The sequence below is a fragment of the Pimephales promelas genome, chromosome 5 (assembly GCF_988280905.1).
Source record: "Pimephales promelas chromosome 5, fPimPro1.hap1.1, whole genome shotgun sequence".
In the NCBI taxonomy this organism is placed as follows: Eukaryota; Metazoa; Chordata; class Actinopteri; order Cypriniformes; family Leuciscidae; genus Pimephales; species Pimephales promelas.
Genome location: NC_142773.1, coordinates 152,763 through 175,343, shown reverse-complemented (window position 1 = coordinate 175,343; position 22,581 = coordinate 152,763). Strand labels below are relative to the sequence as shown.

The window sequence follows — 22,581 nt, the reverse complement described above, 5'->3', positions numbered from 1 at the left end:
TACTTCCCTCGGGGGAATGCCTGCTGCCATTTTGAAGTGCATTCCACTTCGTGAAGTGGACGAAGGAAGTTTATATGGACAGACCCTCGATTCTGACCGAGAGCGAGTCTACTTCATATGTACACTTCAGGCAGCCCCATATACCACAATGCAACACGATTGTGATGTCACCGCATATTGTGTTCAATTTACCCCAAAAATGGGCAGAGCGAAAGGGGTTGTTTGTGTGTGTGTGCGTGTGCGTGTGTGTGTGTGTGTGTGTGTGTGTGTGTGGTTATTAGTAAGGAGAGGCTTGAAACAGGGAAAGACTTAGAAAAGAAAGAACAAGTTGAGATGGCTAAAACTGCAGGATCAGAAATAAAACACTCTAAACTTACTAAGAAAGAGAAGTGGGACTACTAGCAGCGATGTTACACAGGTGCACAGAAACTGAGGGAAACTGATCGTGTGGAATTGGAAATGGAGACAGATACACGGTATTATACGATGTTAAATGAACTAATAAGACAGAAGAATAATTTTCAAAGAGTTTTCATCCAATTTCCAAGTTGTTAGGCCTAAATATTCTACAGTTGCTCTCTCCTACAAAGTACATAGTTAGGAATACATCAAATATTTTCGTTATTTAAAAAATTCTCACGTTGTTTTACAGAATTTGAACTACGAAGGCAGGCATTATTTTTGCGTGTGCAGTGCATTCTGGGTCGATGACGTGTGTGGGTTGTATGAGCCAATGGCGCTAAATTTAACTGTATCTACATCCTAAAGTGAATATAAAGCCACACTGTGCAGAATTTGGTTGTAATTTCCAGTCCAAAGGCAACAGGGGGAGTGATGTAAGCCTCCACTGCTGTCCTAACAGTGTCTTTTTTCTCTTCTTCTCTGATCCAGCGTAACTTAAATTTGGGCAAAGTGACTGCAGCCAGGAGAGCTTTTTTGTTGTCCATCAAAGAGGAAAAGCGTGTCTTGATAGCCTATGAGAAAAATAAAAATAATAATACATCAGAAACTTCACATTATACAAGATTATGACAGATAATATAAAAAATTATTTAAGCCATGCCATGGGTAAAACAAAAATCTAGCAATCTATATAAATATCAAATTACCTGAACGATGACATCAGGGAGAGATGCCGTCATCCTAAGCTCATCCCGCAGTGCCAGTGTCCTGGACATTAAAATCTCCAGAGTTGGAAGAAGGGTTCCAAAATAGCAGTTATCTTCTCCTTGCAATATGTCTAGTGCTACAGTGAGTGGCTTTAACACAATACAATATTCCTTTAGGAACAGATATTCACGCTCATTGAAGCATTTTATTCCAAACTGAGTGCAAACAGTATTTAACTCAGCAACTGGAATGTCAGTGATTCTGGACAGGGCATCGTGAAATGAATTCCATCGTGTTGAAGTAGGCACTATGAGTTTCTTCTTGAAAAAATTATCTACTAACTCTGAAGCCACAGAAGAACGGTTCGCTTTTGTCCACAGTGCAGAACACTTTGAAATAGCACTTCTGTAGATGACTTTGGACTCGTTTGCTGTTAGCCATTTCTCAACATCATGACAAATTAAGTTCAGTGTGTGTGATGCACACCTTAAGTGTGGAGGGAGAGAAAACTGTCCATCAGAGTCTGTGGAGAGAGTCTGAGCAACATCAGTAAATGTCACTTCTTCATCTTCCTCTGATATAACATCAGAACCTGATTGCTCGAACATTCTGAATGCTTTGACAAAATTAGAGCCGTTGTCTGTAACAGTTGCAGTCACTTTAGAGGTAAGTCCGTAAGCTGAGTGGACTTGTTCGATTTCATTGGCGATTACATCATACGTATGTCTCCCTCTAACTCTTTTACAAGCTAACGCTGCATGTCCACGAAGAAAAGTAGAAGGATCAATCCAATGTGCCGTCATTCCGAGAAAAACTTTTGTTATGGCTCGTCCAAATGTCGGCAGTCGTGGAAATATATTCCAAACTCTCGAATGTCATTTTCAGCTCAATTTCCATGTCAGTGTAACACTTATCTAAGTAAGATGAAAAAGTTTTACGATCGGGCAGGGCTGCTTTTTTGCCACACACAGGTATTTTGTTTAGTATGCGCCTAAAAGACGGAGACTCTACAGTACGCAGGGGTAGCATCTCTTCCACTACGTAGCCTGCAATCATTTTTTAAAGCTCACCTTCAGATACTTTCTGCACCGCCGGTGTAAAATCAAGTTTTGCCTGCTTAACAGGGGTTGCCATATCGTTATCTTTCGACGAACTTGGATCACTCAAAAGTGTTCGTCGATGCTGCCTTGTCAGGTGCTTCAGTAGATTACTAGTGCTATTGACAGCGGCCGATAGTTTTTTATCCCCAGGACATAGCTTACATTGCACCGTAATGTTCTTGTCTACCTGTGTCAAAAAAGTGAAGTAATTCGAATATTTTCATTTGGTAAAACAGCCACTCGCTTCTGCCGACATCTTCCACGATTTTAAAGAGGCAGCGTTCACCTTTACCTTTAGGCGATAAATTTAGATTTTAAATTCAATATTGATTTATGCATAACTGTTGAACTAATTTACACTATGTAACGCAAGTACATTATAAGTAACTGTAATTAAAATACCTAAAAATGAACAGTAATCCCTTACTTTACTTATTTAGTGGAAAAGTATTTTAATTACAGTAACGCGTTACTTTGTAACGCGTTACACCCAACACTGGCTGTGACACGCCGTAGATATAACCAAAGCATCTTCGTATAGCGTTTTACTATATATTCTTATCAGAATCACAAGCAGCTTTATTGGCCATTTGACTCTGGTAATCTTTCTCTCAAAGACTCACTCAACATATAATCATCTCGCTACTGTCAAAACTTAGCTAGCTAGCCGGTTCGCTGGAAAAACGATAAACGAAGCTACTACAATGGCTAGGCTACCCAGAATGCATTGAGACGTAAATAACTATGGCGGCCTACGAGTGAATGGATTTTTGGCTTTTTTTAAAGAAAAACACATTTGAGTGTTTCCGTATCACCTTTTTATAGCTGACGCCCATGTTAATATATTACGGCCAACATGCCGCACTAGTCGGGGTTCCTTTTAAAGTCGGCATGAAACGGAGGCTGTTTCTGTTTTCTGTTTCCCTCCGGAGTCACATGTGCTTGATAATTATTGACACAAATATCATGCAATAAGGATTTACGTATATCACCTGTTTAATTGATCTAAAAAAATTTTTTTTTTAATTTTTCGACTCGATTGGGGGGCCCCAAGCAGCCGCTTAGTTCGATTATGCCTCGGGCCGGCCCTGGTGCCAGTAGATTAGGAAGTAAAGCATCCTTCCGTCCTTTTCTGTTCATCTCTCATTCAGGCACTGAAGCGTGCGAAACCTTCTCTTGAGGACGGGGTAAGATCAAGCCCTCGCCAACAGACGTCTTCAACTGAAGGCTTTCATAGTCTGATATAGAAATGTAAGCGCATCTGTAATCCGCAGGACACACAGACCCAGACTACGCTGCTGTTTAGTCTTCATCATAAATGTGCTGTGTTTTGTTGGTGTTCTTTATGTAATCTGTGGTGTAAGTGCTGTGTGTTCTCTCTCGGACATCTGAAAACGGGTATCTGACCCTTTTATTTTTGGGGTGTAGTGTTTAACACCATTGAGTGTGTATTTGTTATTTGTATGGCCTCTGTAGTGTGGGACACTAGTGTGTGTGTGTGTAGTGAGCGATCAGGGTCAGAGTGAGAGGTCTGGGATTCTTTTTCCTGTTAATGTCTTCGATTAACCCCTAGTTTTTATCTGTTTTTTTTTTGTTTGTTTATCATTATTATGTTAAATACCTTATTTTTGTATGAAGATCTGTGGGTAATCAGGAGGTAAATGTGTGGAAGCTATTTACCAGTGAATGTGGTGTTCTCAATGTGGACAGATTTTGTGTAATAAGAACCAGCTTTTAATTGTCCGAAGCGTGTCAGTGCTCTGGGATGAGCGGGCCTGTTGTCCGAGTGTCGCGTCTCCGGGGGTGAAAGCCTCTAGGGGGCGCTGTTGGCCACATTGTAAATTCTACTAGAGTTTTATTAATGTGAACTTCTTGCTGCTTATCTTGGCTGTTATTTCTCTCTTGGCCCTTACCATCTCTCCACACACAGTATAACCTTTTTTGACACTGTGCGATTCATCTTTTACTCATTATATAGTTAATATCAAACAAGAAAACATCTCAGGACTATATAGTTCTGCAAAAAAATTAAAAATAAATAAAAGAATGAAATCAAGTTCATTTATTTAAAAGAAATGCAACACTACATTACTAAGCCTGTGCCGAGGGTGGCAATGCTTGGTATTGTTCAGAAGGAAATGCATTTCTGATTAGATCTACAACACATGATGGGAAAACAACACGGACACTTCTCCACAAGTAGCACCAGCACCTCCTGACTAATGTCCTGTAGAAAGTGCACACTGGTCAACCAGTTATGACCACTAGGGGTGGTGATGGCGCAGTGGGTAAGACACACGCCTTTGGTGTGAGAGACCCAGGTTCGAATCTACTGTGAGACACTGATATGTCCCTGAGCAACACACTTAACCCCTAGTTGCTCCAGAGGCGTGCGACCTCTGACATATATAGCAATTGTAAGTCGCTTGATAAAAGCGTCAGCTAAATGAATAAATGTAAATGTATATTCACACAGTCATAGGAGGGGTGTTGCAAACTAAGTAACCAAAAAAATAAAGCTTGGCATTTTCAAAGACATAAAGGATAACAAGGGTCGATATTTTCCAGTAAAAGGTAAATCAGTAATAATCTTATGACATAGGTTAACATTTGCACACCACCTGAATGCAAAACAACGAAAAAGAATTTATATAGAATTCTTTATAAAGAATTCTTTGATGCGCTCACAGCAGAAGCGGAAGGGATCTGTGTGTGTGGAAGGGATTGGAATACAGTCTTAAATTTGAAACTAGATTCCAAAAATAGAAGTAATATTGAGTTTAATTGGACTCAATATTTTACCATACCTCTGTAGTATTTGTTCTAGTTTTTCATTTTTTAACAAATGGCAGTGAGTTTGACAAAATAAACTTCTTGGTCGGGGTTGACAAAGGCAATACAGGTACAAAAATATCTTTGATTACCAACCCAGTTTTAATCAAGTTATCCACCATTTGGCTTTCACTGAGAAACAACACAATGGCTTTGTTCATACGGGAGGTGGATCTGATATTTGCACCACCGATCGCCGCACTCACAGCTATCACACAATCCTCCACTGACACCGGCCTCAGGCATGCATTTGCAACGTGTTAACAGTGAGAACCTGTTCCTGACCCCATTATCCCCACTCACTGACCGAAGTCAGGAAAAAAACTTAGCTAAACCTATAATATATAACTAACAAAAAATGAAAATCAAAAGAAAAGTAAAGAAATCTCACTCAAACAGAGATATACTCTCACTCCCAACAACCGACTCCTTCCACACTCACTCCGCACATGCGCACAGAGAGAGAGAGAGAGAGAGAGAGAGAGAGAGTGTGTGTGAGTGCGATTCTGTGACTGACTGACTGCTGCTGCTGAGGCCGACAGGGAGAGTTAGAGAGAGAGAGCTGAGAGAGAGAGAGAGAGAGAGAGCTGAGAGAGAGAGAGTTAAAGAAACACAGAGAGCTTCTGAGGGAGATTCAGTGCTTCAGTAGCATCAAGGATCCGACAAACACAAAACACTGACGAGCTGCTGCAGAAAGACTCGCGAGGAAGACTCGCACTCCACAGGGATTCATAACCAAGCACATCAATGCTGCTCATCCCGGGCCGGGCTTTGCTTCTCTCTCTCCTCCTGGCAGTTTCACAGGTAAATGTCTGAGTAGGAATGTGACAGCTAACAGTCAAGCTATATCTGAAGAATAACTGGCGCGAGGTGGATTATGCTTTTTGGCTGATTGTGTGCTGGGGTATATTCCAGAAAGCAGGTTATGTGACATACCCGGGTATGTTTAAGAGTAAGTTAGCGGATAACTTCAACTTTCGGTTCCAAAATGGAGGTAACTTCAAGGGTATGTAAGTAGCCAATTAAACTTACATTTGTATATAAGCTGCTTCGGAGCAGCTCATTATCCAGGATTGGTTTACTCAGAGTTGTTCAGGGTTAGTTTACTTCAGAAGTGTTCAGGGTTAGTTTACTTCAGAAGTGTTCAGGGTTAGTTTACTTCAGAAGTGTTCAGGGTTAGTTTACTTCAGAGGTGTTCAGGGTTAGTTTACTTCAGGAGTGTTCAGGATTAGTTTACTTCAGAAGTGTTCAGGGTTAGTTTACTTCAGAGGTGTTCAGGGTTAGTTTACTTCAGAAGTGTTCAGGGTTAGTTTACTTCAGAAGTGTTCAGGGTTAGTTTACTTCAGAAGTGTTCAGGGTTAGTTTACTTCAGAGGTGTTCAGGGTTAGTTTACTTCAGGAGTGTTCAGGATTAGTTTACTTCAGAAGTGTTCAGGGTTAGTTTACTTCAGAGGTGTTCAGGGTTAGTTTACTTCAGAAGTGTTCAGGATTAGTTTACTTCAGAAGTGTTCAGGGTTAGTTTACTTCAGAAGTGTTCAGGGTTAGTTTACTTCAGGAGTGTTCAGGATTAGTTTACTTCAGAAGTGTTCAGGGTTAGTTTACTTCAGAGGTGTTCAGGGTTAGTGTACTTCAGAAGTGTTCAGGATTAGTTTACTTCAGAAGTGTTGAGGGATAGTTTACTTCAGAAGTGTTCAGGGTTAGTTTACTTCAGAAGTGTTCAGGATTAGTTTACTTCAGAAGTGTTCAGGGTTAGTTTACTTTAGGAGTGTTCAGGATTAGTTTACTTCAGGAGTGTTCAGGATTAGTTTACTTCAGAAGTGTTCAGGATTAGTTTACTTCAGAAGTGTTCAGGGTTAGTTTACTTTAGGAGTGTTCAGGATTAGTTTACTTCAGGAGTGTTCAGGATTAGTTTACTTCAGAAGTGTTCAGGATTAGTTTACTTCAGAAGTGTTCAGGATTAGTTTACTTCAGGAGTGTTCAGGGTTAGTTTACTTCAGAAGTGTTCAGGGTTAGTTTATTTCAGAAGTGTTCAGGATTAGTTTACTTCAGAAGTGTTCAGGGTTAGTTTACTTCAGAAGTGTTCAGGATTAGTTTACTTCAGAGGTGTTCAGGGTTAGTTTACTTCAGAAGTGTTCAGGGTTAGTTTACTTCAGGAGTGTTCAGGGTTAGTTTACTTCAGAAGTGTTCAGGGTTAGTTTACTTCAGAAGTGTTCAGGGTTAGTTTACTTCAGAAGTGTTCAGGGTTAGTTTACTTCAGAAGTGTTCAGGATTAGTTTACTTCAGAAGTGTTGAGGGATAGTTTACTTCAGAAGTGTTCAGGGTTAGTTTACTTCAGGAGTGTTCAGGGTTAGTTTACTTCAGAAGTGTTCAGGATTAGTTTACTTCAGAGGTGTTCAGGGTTAGTTTACTTCAGAAGTGTTCAGGGTTAGTTTACTTCAGAAGTGTTCAGGGTTAGTTTACTTTAGGAGTGTTCAGGATTAGTTTACTTCAGGAGTGTTCAGGATTAGTTTACTTCAGAAGTGTTGAGGGATAGTTTACTTCAGGAGTGTTCAGGATTAGTTTATTTCAGAAGTGTTCAGGGTTGGTTTACTTCAGAGTTGTTCAGGGTTAGTTTACTTCAGAAGTGTTCAGGGTTAGTTTACTTCAGAAGTGTTCAGGGTTAGTTTACTTCAGAAGTGTTCAGGGTTAGTTTACTTCAGGAGTGTTCAGGATTAGTTTACTTCAGGAGTGTTCAGGATTAGTTTACTTCAGAAGTGTTCAGGATTAGTTTACTTCAGAAGTGTTCAGGGTTAGTTTACTTCAGAAGTGTTCAGGATTAGTTTACTTCAGGAGTGTTCAGGGTTAGTTTACTTCAGGAGTGTTCAGGATTAGTTTACTTCAGGAGTGTTCAGGATTAGTTTACTTCAGAAGTGTTCAGGGTTAGTTTACTTCAAAAGTGTTCATGGTTATTTTACTTCAGAAGTGTTCAGGGTTAGTTTACTTCAGGAGTGTTCAGGGTTAGTTTACTTTAGGAGTGTTCAGGATTAGTTTACTTCAGGAGTGTTCAGGATTAGTTTACTTCAGAAGTGTTCAGGATTAGTTTACTTCAGAAGTGTTCAGGGTTAGTTTACTTTAGGAGTGTTCAGGATTAGTTTACTTCAGGAGTGTTCAGGATTAGTTTACTTCAGAAGTGTTCAGGATTAGTTTACTTCAGAAGTGTTCAGGATTAGTTTACTTCAGGAGTGTTCAGGGTTAGTTTACTTCAGAAGTGTTCAGGGTTAGTTTATTTCAGAAGTGTTCAGGATTAGTTTACTTCAGAAGTGTTCAGGGTTAGTTTACTTCAGAAGTGTTCAGGATTAGTTTACTTCAGAGGTGTTCAGGGTTAGTTTACTTCAGAAGTGTTCAGGGTTAGTTTACTTCAGGAGTGTTCAGGGTTAGTTTACTTCAGAAGTGTTCAGGGTTAGTTTACTTCAGAGGTGTTCAGGGTTAGTTTACTTCAGAAGTGTTCAGGATTAGTTTACTTCAGAGGTGTTCAGGGTTAGTTTACTTCAGAAGTGTTCAGGGTTAGTTTACTTCAGAAGTGTTCAGGGTTAGTTTACTTTAGGAGTGTTCAGGATTAGTTTACTTCAGGAGTGTTCAGGATTAGTTTACTTCAGAAGTGTTGAGGGATAGTTTACTTCAGGAGTGTTCAGGATTAGTTTATTTCAGAAGTGTTCAGGGTTGGTTTACTTCAGAGTTGTTCAGGGTTAGTTTACTTCAAAAGTGTTCAGGGTTAGTTTACTTCAGAAGTGTTCAGGGTTAGTTTACTTCAGAAGTGTTCAGGGTTAGTTTACTTCAGGAGTGTTCAGGATTAGTTTACTTCAGGAGTGTTCAGGATTAGTTTACTTCAGAAGTGTTCAGGATTAGTTTACTTCAGAAGTGTTCAGGGTTAGTTTACTTCAGAAGTGTTCAGGATTAGTTTACTTCAGGAGTGTTCAGGGTTAGTTTACTTCAGGAGTGTTCAGGATTAGTTTACTTCAGGAGTGTTCAGGATTAGTTTACTTCAGAAGTGTTCAGGGTTAGTTTACTTCAAAAGTGTTCATGGTTATTTTACTTCAGAAGTGTTCAGGGTTAGTTTACTTCAGGAGTGTTCAGGGTTAGTTTATTTCAGAAGTGTTCAGGGTTAGTTTATTTCAGGAGTGTTCAGGGTTAGTTTACTTCAGAGGTGTTCATGGTTATTTTACTTCAGAAGTGTTCAGGGTTAGTTTATTTCAGAAGTGTTCAGGGTTAGTTTACTTCAGAAGTGTTCAGGGTTAGTTTACTTCAGGAGTGTTCAGGGTTAGTTTATTTCAGAAGTGTTCAGGGTTAGTTTATTTCAGAAGTGTTCAGGGTTAGTTTACTTCAAAAGTGTTCATGGTTATTTTACTTCAGAAGTGTTCAGGGTTAGTTTATTTCAGAAGTGTTCATGGTTAGTTTACTTCAGAGGTGTTCATGGTTATTTTACTTCAGAAGTGTTCAGGGTTAGTTTATTTCAGAAGTGTTCAGGGTTAGTTTACTTCAGAAGTGTTCAGGGTTAGTTTACTTCAAAAGTGTTCATGGTTATTTTACTTCAGGAGTGTTCAGGGTTAGTTTACTTCAAAAGTGTTCATGGTTATTTTACTTCAGAAGTGTTCAGGGTTAGTTTATTTCAGAAGTGTTCATGGTTAGTTTACTTCAGAGGTGTTCATGGTTATTTTACTTCAGAAGTGTTCAGGGTTAGTTTATTTCAGAAGTGTTCAGGGTTATTTTACTTCAGAAGTGTTCAGGGTTAGTTTATTTCAGAAGTGTTCATGGTTAGTTTATTTCAGAAGTGTTCATGGTTAGTTTACTTCAGAGGTGTTCAGGGTTAGTTTACTTCAGGAGTGTTCAGGATTAGTTTACTTCAGAAGTGTTCAGGGTTAGTTTACTTCAGAAGTGTTCAGGGTTAGTTTACTTCAGAAGTGTTCAGGGTTAGTTTACTTCAGAGGTGTTCAGGGTTAGTTTACTTCAGAAGTGTTCAGGATTAGTTTACTTCAGAAGTGTTCAGGGTTAGTTTACTTCAGAGGTGTTCAGGGTTAGTTTACTTCAGGAGTGTTCAGGGTTAGTTTACTTCAGAAGTGTTCAGGGTTAGTTTACTTCAGAAGTGTTCAGGGTTAGTTTACTTCAGAAGTGTTCAGGGTTAGTTTACTTCAAAAGTGTTCATGGTTATTTTACTTCAGGAGTGTTCAGGGTTAGTTTATTTCAGAAGTGTTCATGGTTAGTTTATTTCAGAAGTGTTCATGGTTAGTTTACTTCAGAGGTGTTCAGGGTTAGTTTACTTCAGAAGTGTTGAGGGATAGTTTACTTCAGAAGTGTTCAGGATTAGTTTACTTCAGGAGTGTTCAGTGTTAGTTTACTTCAGAAGTGTTCAGGGTTAGTTTACTTCAGGAGTGTTCAGGATTAGTTTACTTCAGAAGTGTTCAGGGTTAGTTTACTTCAGAAGTGTTCAGGGTTAGTTTACTTCAGAAGTGTTCAGGGTTAGTTTACTTCAGGAGTGTTCAGGATTAGTTTACTTCAGAAGTGTTCAGGATTAGTTTACTTCAGGAGTGTTCAGGGTTAGTTTACTTCAGGAGTGTTCAGGATTAGTTTACTTCAGAAGTGTTCATGGTTAGTTTACTTCAGAGGTGTTCAGGGTTAGTTTACTTCAGGAGTGTTCAGGATTAGTTTACTTCAGAAGTGTTCATGGTTAGTTTACTTCAGAGGTGTTCAGGGTTAGTTTACTTCAGGAGTGTTCAGGATTAGTTTACTTCAGAAGTGTTCAGGGTTAGTTTACTTCAAAAGTGTTCATGGTTATTTTACTTCAGGAGTGTTCAGGGTTAGTTTATTTCAGAAGTGTTCAGGGTTAGTTTATTTCAGAAGTGTTCATGGTTAGTTTACTTCAGAGGTGTTCAGGGTTAGTTTACTTCAGAAGTGTTGAGGGATAGTTTACTTCAGAAGTGTTCAGGATTAGTTTACTTCAGGAGTGTTCAGTGTTAGTTTACTTCAGAAGTGTTCAGGGTTAGTTTACTTCAGGAGTGTTCAGGATTAGTTTACTTCAGGAGTGTTCAGTGTTAGTTTACTTCAGAAGTGTTCAGGGTTAGTTTACTTCAGGAGTGTTCAGTGTTAGTTTACTTCAGAAGTGTTGAGGGATAGTTTACTTCAGAAGTGTTCAGGATTAGTTTACTTCAGGAGTGTTCAGTGTTAGTTTACTTCAGAAGTGTTCAGGGTTAGTTTACTTCAGAAGTGTTCAGGATTAGTTTACTTCAGGAGTGTTCAGTGTTAGTTTACTTCAGAAGTGTTCAGGGTTAGTTTACTTCAGGAGTGTTCAGTGTTAGTTTACTTCAGAAGTGTTCAGGGTTAGTTTACTTCAGAAGTGTTCAGGATTAGTTTACTTCAGGAGTGTTCAGTGTTAGTTTACTTCAGAAGTGTTCAGGGTTAGTTTACTTCAGGAGTGTTCAGGATTAGTTTACTTCAGAAGTGTTCAGGGTTAGTTTACTTCAGAAGTGTTCAGGGTTAGTTTACTTCAGGAGTGTTCAGGATTAGTTTACTTCAGAAGTGTTCATGGTTAGTTTACTTCAGAGGTGTTCAGGGTTAGTTTACTTCAGAAGTGTTGAGGGATAGTTTACTTCAGAAGTGTTCAGGATTAGTTTACTTCAGAAGTGTTCAGGATTAGTTTACTTCAGAAGTGTTCAGGATTAGTTTACTTCAGAAGTGTTCAGGGTTAGTTTAGTGATGAGTGATTGTGTGCTGATCAGTGTTTGTGTGCAGATGAATGTTTGTTGTGTTTGTGTGCTGTGTGTGTGTGTGTGTGTGCTGATGAGGGTTTGTTGTGTTTGTGTGCTGATGAGTGTTTGTTTGCTGATGAGTGTGTGTTGTGTTCTGCAGTCCCTGGACAGAGAGCTCGGAGGTCGTGGCGTGTGCCGGCCGGGTTTCTCTGAGGATTTCTACACCACAGTGATTCCTGACGCTGTGCTGCTGCCGGGACAGCCCGTCTTCACCGGTAAACATGAGACCTGCACACACACACACACACACACACACACACACATACACAGCTACTTCTCTGTTAACAGTGTCTCATTGGAACTACATTGACAGCGCTCCAACATTTATATCAACTACACACAGAACAGTGTGCAAATGTTTGAGGGAAAAAACGAAATAATGTTTAAATAAAAGTGAAAATAATTCTAAAGTCCATATTAACACCTGAAATATAATATATAAAACATGAGCAAATACAAATGTAAGTAATTTACTAGTTGGCATAACCTTGAAGGTTAATAGTAAACTAACTATGTTCTTGGGAGATGGTCCTCCCTGAAGAACACAAAATCCAGGGGGAGGAGTTATATCCAGATCCAACTCCTCCCATCTTACATATACCTAAAGCTACCCATCTCTGCCCCCTGATCCCTAACCCCACCCCTAATCCTACCCATCTCCACCCCATGATCCCTAACTCCACCCCTAATCCCAACCATCTTTGCCCCTGATTCCTAACCCCACCTTTAATCCTACCCATCTCCACCCCCGATCCCTAACCCCACCCCTAACCCTACCCATCTCCACCCACTGATCCATAACCCCACTCCTAATCCTACCAACTTCCGCCCCTGATCCCTAACCCCACCCCTAATCCTACCCATCTCCGCCCCTGATCCCTAACCCCACCCCTAACCCTACCCATCTCCACCCACTGATCCATAACCCCACTCCTAATCCTACCAACTTCCGCCCCTGATCCCTAACCCCACCCCTAATCCTACCCATCTCTGCCCCCTGATCCCTAACCCCACCCCAACTCCTACCCATCTCTGCCCCCTGATCCCTAACCCCACCCCAACTCCTACCCATCTCCGTCCCCTTATCCCTAACCCCACCCCTAATCCTACCCATCTCCACCCACTGATCCATAACCCCACCCCTAAACCTACCCATCTCTGCCCCCTGATCCCTAACCCCACACCTACTCCATCTCCGCCCCCTGATCCCTAACCCCACCCCTAATCCTACCCATCTCTGCCCCCTGAACCCTAACCCCACCCATAATCCTACCCATCTCCACCCCCTGATCCATAAACATAAACTGATCCAGACACACTGGAGTCCAGTATGTCTGAGTCCAGTGTCTCTGAGTCCAGTGTGTCTGAGTCCTGTGTGTCTGAGTCCAGTCGCGCTGCTCGCATCCTGTCTGTGTAGTAGACAGTGGTGTTCTAATAAATTTTACACAAAATATACTTTAAAACAGACACCAGATTCCGCTTAGACTAATGTCTCACGTGTTGAGAACGCTACCTAATATATGAACACAAAATCATTCATGTTTAAGTTCATTTGAAGTTCTGAATTTCTTCATTTTGAAAACTTGAATCTGTATTTTTTTAAACTGAATATTTGCAGTATTTGAATTCAGAACAAAACAATTAGCTGTTTTAAAATACATGTCTATAAAATTCAGCCATAAAAAACATTTCAATGTGTTAAATTTCAAATGTTTAACATTCGTTAAAAAAAAAATAAACTATTTAACTACTACCACCCCAAATTCTAATTTGTTAGATCAACTCAAGTAAAGTATATTTATATAGCGCTTTTCCCAATTTAAATTGCATCAAAGCAGCTTCACAGTATTCATAAAACATAATAACAATGTTCGTTTCTTAGTGGAAAAACATCCACGTTTGGTAGAGCCAAGGGTATTACTCATTGGTTAATTAATTTGTATATCACCAACTGAGCAAGCCAAAGGCAAGGAACTGAAAAACTCCATCAGGTGACCTAAAGGTGTCCTAAAACTCCATCAAGTGACCCAATGGTGTCCTAAACTCCATCAGGTGACTCAATGGTGTCCTAAAACTCCATCAGGCGACCCAGTGGTGTCCTAAAACTCCATCAGGCGACCCAATGGTGTTCTAAAACTCCATCAAGTGACCCAATGGTGTCCCAAAACTCCATCAGGTGACCTAAAGGTGTCCTAAAACTCCATCAAGTGACCCAATGGTGTCCTAAACTCCATCAAGTGACCCAATGGTGTCCTAAAACTCCATCAGGTGACCCAATGGTGTTCTAAAACTCCATCAGGTGACTCAATGGTGTTCTAAAACTCCATCAAGTGACCCAATGGTGTTCTAAACTCCATCAAGTGACCCAATGGTGTCCTAAAACTCCATCAGGTGACCCAATGGTGTCCTAAAACTCCATCAGGTGACCCAAAGGTGTCCTAAACTCCATCAGGTGACCTAAAGGTGTCCTAAAACTCCATCAAGTGACCCAATGGTGTCCTAAACTCCATCAAGTGACCCAATGGTGTCCTAAAACTCCATCAGGTGACCCAATGGTGTCCTAAAACTCCATCAGGTGACCCAATGGTGTTCTAAAACTCCATCAGGTGACTCAATGGTGTTCTAAAACTCCATCAAGTGACCCAATGGTGTCCTAAAACTCCATCAGGTGACCCAATGGTCTCCAAAAACTCCATCAGGTGACCCAATGGTGTCCTAAACTCCATCAAGTTACCTAATGATGTCCTAAACTCCTTCAGGTGACCCAATGGTGTCCTAAAACTCCATCAGGTGACCTAAAGGTGTCGTAAAACTCCATCAAGTGACCCAATGGTGTCCTAAACTCCATCAAGTGACCCAATGGTGTCCTAAAACTCCATCAGGTGACCCAATGGTGTTCTAAAACTCCATCAAGTGACCCAACGGTGTTCTAAAACTCCATCAAGTGACCCAATGGTGTCCTAAAACTCCATCAGGTGACCCAATGGTCTCCAAACACTCCATCAGGTGACCCAATGGTGTCCTAAACTCCATCAAGTGACCTAATGATGTCCTAAACTCCTTCAGGTGACCCAATGGTGTCCTAAAACTCCATCAGGTGACCTAAAGGTGTCCTAAAACTCCATCAAGTGACCCAATGGTGTCCTAAAGTCCATCAAGTGACCCAATGGTGTCCTAAAACTCCATCAAGTGACCCAATGGTGTCCTAAAACTCCATCAGGTGACCCAATGGTGTTCTAAAACTCCATCAAGTGACCCAACGGTGTTCTAAAACTCCATCAAGTGACCCAATGGTGTCCTAAAACTCCATCAGGTGACCCAATGGTCTCCAAACACTCCATCAGGTGACCCAATGGTGTCCTAAACTCCATCAAGTGACCTAATGATGTCCTAAACTCCTTCAGGTGACCCAATGGTGTCCTAAAACTCCATCAGGTGACCTAAAGGTGTCCTAAAACTCCATCAAGTGACCCAATGGTGTCCTAAAGTCCATCAAGTGACCCAATGGTGTCCTAGAACTCCGTCAGGTGACCCAATGGTGTTCTAAAACTCCATCAAGTGACCCAATGGTGTCCTAAACTCCTTCAGGTGACCCAATGGTGTCCTAAAACTCAATCAGGTGACCCAATGGTGTCCTAAACTCCATCAGGTGACCCAATGGAGAAAAAACCCTTGGGAGACCCCAGGCTCAGTCGGGGGCCAGTTCTCCTCTGGCGTTTATGAACTAAAGGCCGGATTTACAGTAACTGTAAGCAGTACTTGAAGTGGGGAAGAAAAGGTGCCGGTACTCTCTTGCATTGGCAAATCTTGACATTTGAAATTTTTACAGGGAAAAACAAAACTTGGAAATATTGCTCTTACAACAACAATTTATTGTTATTTACAACATCAATGTATTTAAACAAGTAGGGTGTGTGCACGCATTTCTTTAAAAAGAAACATTATCTTTTTAGAAGTTGGTCATTAATAAACTTGATTCTTGAAGTTTGTTAAGATGGAAAGTATACAGCCATTGCCAGTAAATGGTAAACAACAGAAACAACCAAGAAAACAGCTCCCGGTATGTCTTTTCAGTCATAATTTGATGTGTTAACAAGACAGAAAACATAAAATAAGTAGGCCTACACTACTTTGATTTGGGCATAGGCTACCTCTCTGTGTAGGCTATTACATAAACTAAAAGAAAAGCTTAGGCTATATTCAGACTAGCTTGCTTGTTTTATTTATTTATAAAACATAGTTTTACCCAAACTGAATAATTAAGACAAGTTTAAATGGCTAAATCCTGTATAAATATCTTTTTCTTTTCTGACGTATAGCCGACTCCAGTTCTTGTTAAAACACACTATGCAAATTCTGTGCATTTGGTCACTTTTTGTGTGAAATCATATTTATTTTCTCCATCAAAAGTGTGCTTTCACCCTAAATGAGTGTGAGCACAACAAAAATAGCTACACTCCCCCGCTTCACTGCTGCTTACGCGACGCTCCTCCTCGCGGTGTGAATGTATTCGTTCACTGCTCACGCTTGCGGTGGCCGTGAATCCCGCGATCAGCTCCGGTTGCCGTTTCGCAGCTGTAACGCGACGCAGATGTGTGTGCAGTAAATAAGGGGTTAAACGGCCGTCACGCTTTTTCTGTCAGTGGTTTAGAGTACTGGCTACATGCGAGAAGTAGCGGTACGCAAGAATAAGTGCAGGTACGCTTAAGAGTAAAATGTAGAAGTGCTGGTACTGCGTACCGGTGAGTACTGCCCCACTTCGAGCACTGACTGAAGGTAATAATGTATATGAATGTCTCTAAACAGACTTTAAACGCGAACCTGTGATAAACGCTGATATGTCACATGCGCATAAAGAACTGATTCTATAGTTATGTGCGTTTGAATATACTGTATGTGCACAGGTTTGTAAATCCCTACAAAACCATGCCTGAACAAACGACTTGTCTTGTCTATAAATTTGATAATGAATTTCGTTTTATTTTATCACTTCGGGGGAAGGGACGCGAAACAAACTCACAACGCTTTATCTGTAGAGTGGGAAGGGATCCTCCATAGGGAGAGGCTAGTTGGCACTTTACACCTGAAAACAATTCAAATTCAAAACATTTTGTCATATTATTAGCTCCATACTATTATAGTATAGATATTCCTAAAGTAAAATGGAAAGAATCTTGTGTATTTGCCCAAACCCATCGCTTTAACACTAAATTACTGCACTGTATATGGCTCTTCAGGGCCGGCCTTTCCAGTCAAATTACGTTTGACACGTCGAAAAGCTTGTTTTCTAAATAAAGGTGCTGTCTTTGCTTTTCCTGTTCAGATTGATGCGGTGATTGACAGCTGATTGATGCTGGTTATCTGTCGTTAGCTATCTTGCTCAGCACGGTCTGCGTTCGCTCGTTTAACTGTTGCTCGAGAGACGTTGATTAAGTTGGCGGAGGTCTCGCTGCGGGTTCATGAGCTCATTGAGTTATGTCGCAGCCGTGTGTTCATGTGTCCTGTCACTGGAGAATGTGATGGCCTCAATATGATCTAATCGGTCATTGGTCTATCACAGAGAGCTGGTTATTAATCTGACACAGAGCTGATAACGCAGCACTTTCAGTAAGAGGGTGTGTGACGACACTCACATGAAATACTTCACTAGGCTGAATAACACAGGGTGAAGCGTGTGCTGTGGAGGTTAAATGTAGACCTCGTGTAATGCTAATTCTTGGGATAGTTGGAGGTTGACGGTGTTGATCTTGACTATTCCTGACTGACTAGTGCTTTGATTCTGAGTTGGTTTCTTTTAATTAGTCTTCCTCCAGAGTCAATGCCGTCACACATGCTTGTCTGTTTCTGTAAATCACAGACGAACTCATGTTGGTCAGACCAGCTGTTGTCAGAGTCCTCCTGCATTAAAAATATCACTGAATTATTACAATTAATGGCAATGATTGGAAACATGAACTGATATTTCTCATGGACACACTACAGCAAAAGCTATGTATAGTAAATTTGCAAACATTAATTTACAAACATAATCCATGACATTTACAAATCCAAAGCACAATTCATTTATATACACTTTAAAAAATGCTGGGTTGTTTTGACCCAATTTTGGGTCAAATATGGACAAACCCAGCCATTGGGTTACATTTTTAAATTAGACTTTTAACCCAATGTTTGAGTTTGTCCATTTTTGACCCAAAATTGGGTTAAAACAACCCAGCATTTTTTAGAGTGTACATGTGTGTTTGCACATTTCTGAATGTTTTGCATTGATCCTTGAATCTGCATTCAGAAATTGAAATGATTTATGAATTAAAAGAAGGTTTTTACACTTTTCTCATTTGGGATGATTCCTTATAGACAAAATCAAGTCTAGGTGGTACGTCACATTAGGGCAGTAAAGTGGTCAGGGGTCTCCATGTGAGGACGTCTCTTCATTTCTATCTCGATGTGCCTTACAGCAGAAGTGTGGACAGGTGATGTGTCGACGTGTTTCTCCTCTGTCATGGGGTGCGGATCTCTGTCTCTCTGTCCACAAAGCGAGGTCTGTTTGTGTGTGAGCTGCCAGTTCACTGAGCAGTGTTCAATCCCTCTTTCATTGAGTCCTCCCTCGCTCTCATTATTCCGGCCGGAAGCACATCAGAGAACAACAGGCTCTCTCTGCCGGGCCGTGTGTTGATGTCCATCAGATCGCTCTTTGTTGTGGCGTGGGGTTTCACTGCCTGTCTCACACAGATCCTGAGGGTTTGCTCAGACCTGCGTGAGGTCAGCTGACGGGATGTGTCATGTGATCGCTGTTGTTTTAGCTCACAGGCTGCTAAAACAATCATTCTTTACTCTTTTCAGTGCAACACTAACATGTTTGCTAACAGCTGGACTTCACAAATAACGAGATCAAATGAGCTAAATCTTCATTACTGTGCTTGAATCGTAATGGCTGTGTGTTTGCTTCTATCCTTGCACTGTTGTGTTGTTAGATCCACCCTGCGAACCGGCAGTGAATATTACAGGCCCATTTCCTAATCCTCAGTTTTGGCTAAGGCTTCACATTCTTTAGTGAGTGATCATTGGCTCATCGAGACCGATGACTACAGACTCGGCTATAGCTGAAGATCACCGTCAGGGTGAAAATGGACGTTGAATCGCTTTATGCCAATGTAATATTTCAGGACGGTCTGGAGGAGATCTGCTGTCTGTTGGATTTGACCAAACTAGTTTTATCATGTCATTTCTTTCTTTTGGGGCCTGATTTCAATCAATAAGAAGCAAAGACAGGAGGCTGTTTTCTGTCGCTCATGAACCGCTCACACACACACACCGATTAAAGCACGTTCTCTCAAATCCCGCTCCGACATTACAGTTCTCCGTGTGCCACTAAAGCGGAAGTTGTAAATAAACGTGCCGGATCTCAGCGCTGGTGTGTAGACGTATATCCACATCTCTACCATCAGATGATTTCTGAACGAGTGTTTATTGTGTTATTGAGAGGATTTCCATATGCTCTCATCTGTGTGGATGGTGTCTGATGTGTTTTAGTCATTTTTGCAATGCTTCTTTTTAGCAAATATGCCAAATATACTATTTACTAAGTGTAATAGTGCGTGATCTTTAGACTCATCTATAGATGGTTATCAGGGTCACCCACCAAGACACACATAATAGTAAAATACGCCAATAAATAGTAACTAAATAACAAAAATGTAACACAACATGTCCTTATGTATGTTGCTGAAACAAACATATTTCTATAAAATATAATCATAGATAATACGTCACACAGGGATTTCTGTGAGTTGTAAAATGACTCACGTACAAAAAATGTGATTAGACGTTGTCATTGTTGCAATGTAATATACAATTAATTACTGGGAAATGTGCTTTAACAGCATGTTGTCACGGTGTGGCTCTGGCAGAGGGACGAGGAGACCGGAGTATCGGGGAGAACAAAGTTTTAATATATATAAACAGGCAGGCAGACTGGAATACAAGCACCACACACGGGTTCACAATGAACAACGAAAGACATCGACCGACAAACTCTGAATGAAACTGAACTGAACTAAATACACAGAGGAATTAAGCTAAGTGGGGTGAACACAGGTGAAAATGATAACGACAGGACGAGGAACAGGTGGCTGATTGGGGAGTGAGTCCGGGAGTAGAAACAAAAGGATCCGGGGAAGTGTAGTGCAGATGACGGGACAAACTGGTGAAGACGACAGACTGACACACATGTATTTACTGTAGGGTTAGTGGTTTTAATTCATTCACACAAGTAATTTACATGTAACATTTAACAAAGACACCAAAAACATTTTTAAGTAAATTTACTGTAAAAGTACTTTTTGGATAAGTGTGTTATATAGGTATACTTGCTTAAAGGCTAATTCATACTTTTTACCTCCAGTCACAATTTGAGTGTGGCTCTAATACTACGACTAGCCGCGTTTACAGGGACACTTTATGTTGAAATCGGAATGAAATCATTGAAAATTGGACTTGATGTTTTGAGATGGGCTCGCGGCACGAGTTTACAGAGTTTCTGCACTGTTGTCACATAACCATCCTCATTTTCTTTGCAGACTTAAAGCATACTTAATTAATACCTATATATTTCGGGTCACACAACAAGCGTCTGCAGATCAGAGCCGAGCACACTTCGCTGTACAGAGAATTACAGATCGACACCACAGTCCTCTACTATATCCAACATCAGCATCATACATCATTACGCCGTTTCTACATCATTGCTCAACATGCGCCGCACTTCAAGTGTTTACATGACGGAAAAGGGTTATCCCACCTTTCTCAAACCGGTTTGGGCAGTTTTATTCCGATTGAGGTGTTTTACATGGAGCTTTTTCATTGGATTGGACTTTTAGGCCGATTGTAATGGGAACACAATGCTGCATGTAAACACAGCCAGGGATAGTTGTTTCGTTGTACAGTGGTGTTCAGGCTCTTGTCTCACTGTGTGTCTGAGGAATCGGGAAAGAGTGGCGGTGTCCAGCCCGTTTGGGCAGATAATGGGAAGAATTTGACCCCCGCTGAGCTGCTGCCGTTCTATTGGCTGATATCAAACACACCACATTCTTCAGCTGGAGGCCAGACGTGTTCGTTCTGTTGGACACTCGCTGGGACTGACTGTTACAGCAGGTCTAACACCCTCAAAGTCTGATGGTGAACTCACTCGCGGGTTTTAGCCCCAGAATGAAGGCTTTCATTCGTACAAATCAGTTTTAACAAGAGCGAGAGAGAGAAGGAGTGAAGGCAGAGAGAGTTTAGCTTTGGCACACTGCTGAGACTCACTCGAGTGTCACTCCTCCTCAGTCAGTGCTGACTATGGTTTCTCGAACACTTGTTACATTTTACACAAACCATAAGACCTGAAATCATTAGTCAATATAAAAATGACACATGCTTCATGATTATAGCTCTTGATTCAACTTCTGAAGATCTCTAGTTCTTGTAACTAACAGGAAAAGTTTGTAGACACTTTCTGTGTGAATAACACATGAGATCATAATCTGTTTAGCAGACCACAGCTACCTTAGAAAAACATCAATGAAAATAAGATTATAGGCTAATATTTAAACTATTGCGATTAATCGCATTAATGTTATCGTTAACTACTCATAATTGATTGCACATTTTTATTTATTTTAAATGTCTCTTAATTTCTTTTTGTCCCATAATTTGTTTCTTATTTTAATGCTCTTATCAAAATGAAGAAGTGGAACGCCTTGCTTTGTGCAAATGTTGTTTTTTTTTTAATTGAAAACAATATCTGTGTTCAATTTCACACAAATAATCTCTCAAACACTGCAACACTGTCTATCAATAAAAGGGTGAAAGAAATACTCGTCATCCACTCAAAACGTAACGTTAACCAACTATTTGGCCGGCTCGCAAGCCCAAACGAGTGTAAGTAGCGTGCCTGTTGTTTTGTTTCCAGTCCAGCTAGATCCGCTAACGCTTTGGTCAATGAAGCAACAAAACGTCCTCGCGCGGCACAAGCCATTGAAATGAATGTGTTTCATAGCGTGTCCTGTTGCAAAAGCATGTAAAAAAAACGACAAAGTTTGCTACATGGCGTTAAAATGGGTTTGCGTTAACACCGTTAATAACGCGCTTAACAAACTAATTTAAGCATAAATATGAGACTAAATAGGCTACGTTTTCTGTAAGCCGCCGGACAACGAATGCGCCGGCACATTCTGCTGGATTTTTCCATCATGACATCAGAACTTTAAATTCTCTGTCAACCAGAACATACAGTCACAATAACAACAAAACCTTGTGCTTTTATGAAATAAAGAAAATAAACAGTGTGCGCTTTCAGCTTTCTGTGTCGCTGCGAGATTATTTCTGAAACACATCTTAAAAATGAACAGAAACTCAGCGAATATATCACTAAAAAACAACATCGCAATGACACTTTTCCCCCAATAATGTACAGCCTCAGTCGCCATTATGATGATCAGTGTTCACTTCAGTCGGGCAGTTGGTCCTTGACTTCGGTTAAAATAATTCTCTTTCAATACCTGTGCAATATTTCATACTCCTGACTGCAATTACACTCTTCTTACTACAGTATGAGCACTGTTTGGAGTTTGAGATTTTTTTACTTGCTGTTAAATATACATATTTATTGTCTTACTTCATGACACCACCTAAATAGTTCAAAATGATGCCAGAGCTCTAAACTCTTTAAACTTCTGATATAGACTATTTTTTTTAAAACATACGAGGGGGCAAATTTTA

The 22,581-nt window shown here is 40.5% G+C and overlaps 1 protein-coding gene across 2 annotated transcripts in view; it reads left to right on the top strand.

Annotated features, from left to right (window-relative positions):
* The first annotated feature begins 3,997 nt into the window (after window positions 1-3,997).
* Window positions 3,998-22,581, top strand: part of LOC148978789 (cadherin-2) — a 51,038-nt gene continuing 32,454 nt past the window's right edge. The window contains exons 1-2 of one of the 2 annotated variants that reach the window (XM_089130748.1): window positions 3,998-5,846; window positions 11,921-12,035. In XM_089130748.1, coding sequence (XP_088986874.1) covers window positions 5,790-5,846; window positions 11,921-12,035 — 172 coding nt within the window. In that variant the 5' untranslated portion in view covers window positions 3,998-5,789. Of the gene's footprint in view, window positions 5,847-11,660; window positions 12,036-22,581 lie in introns of those variants that run through there. The other variant, XM_089130747.1, reaches the window with a different exon arrangement.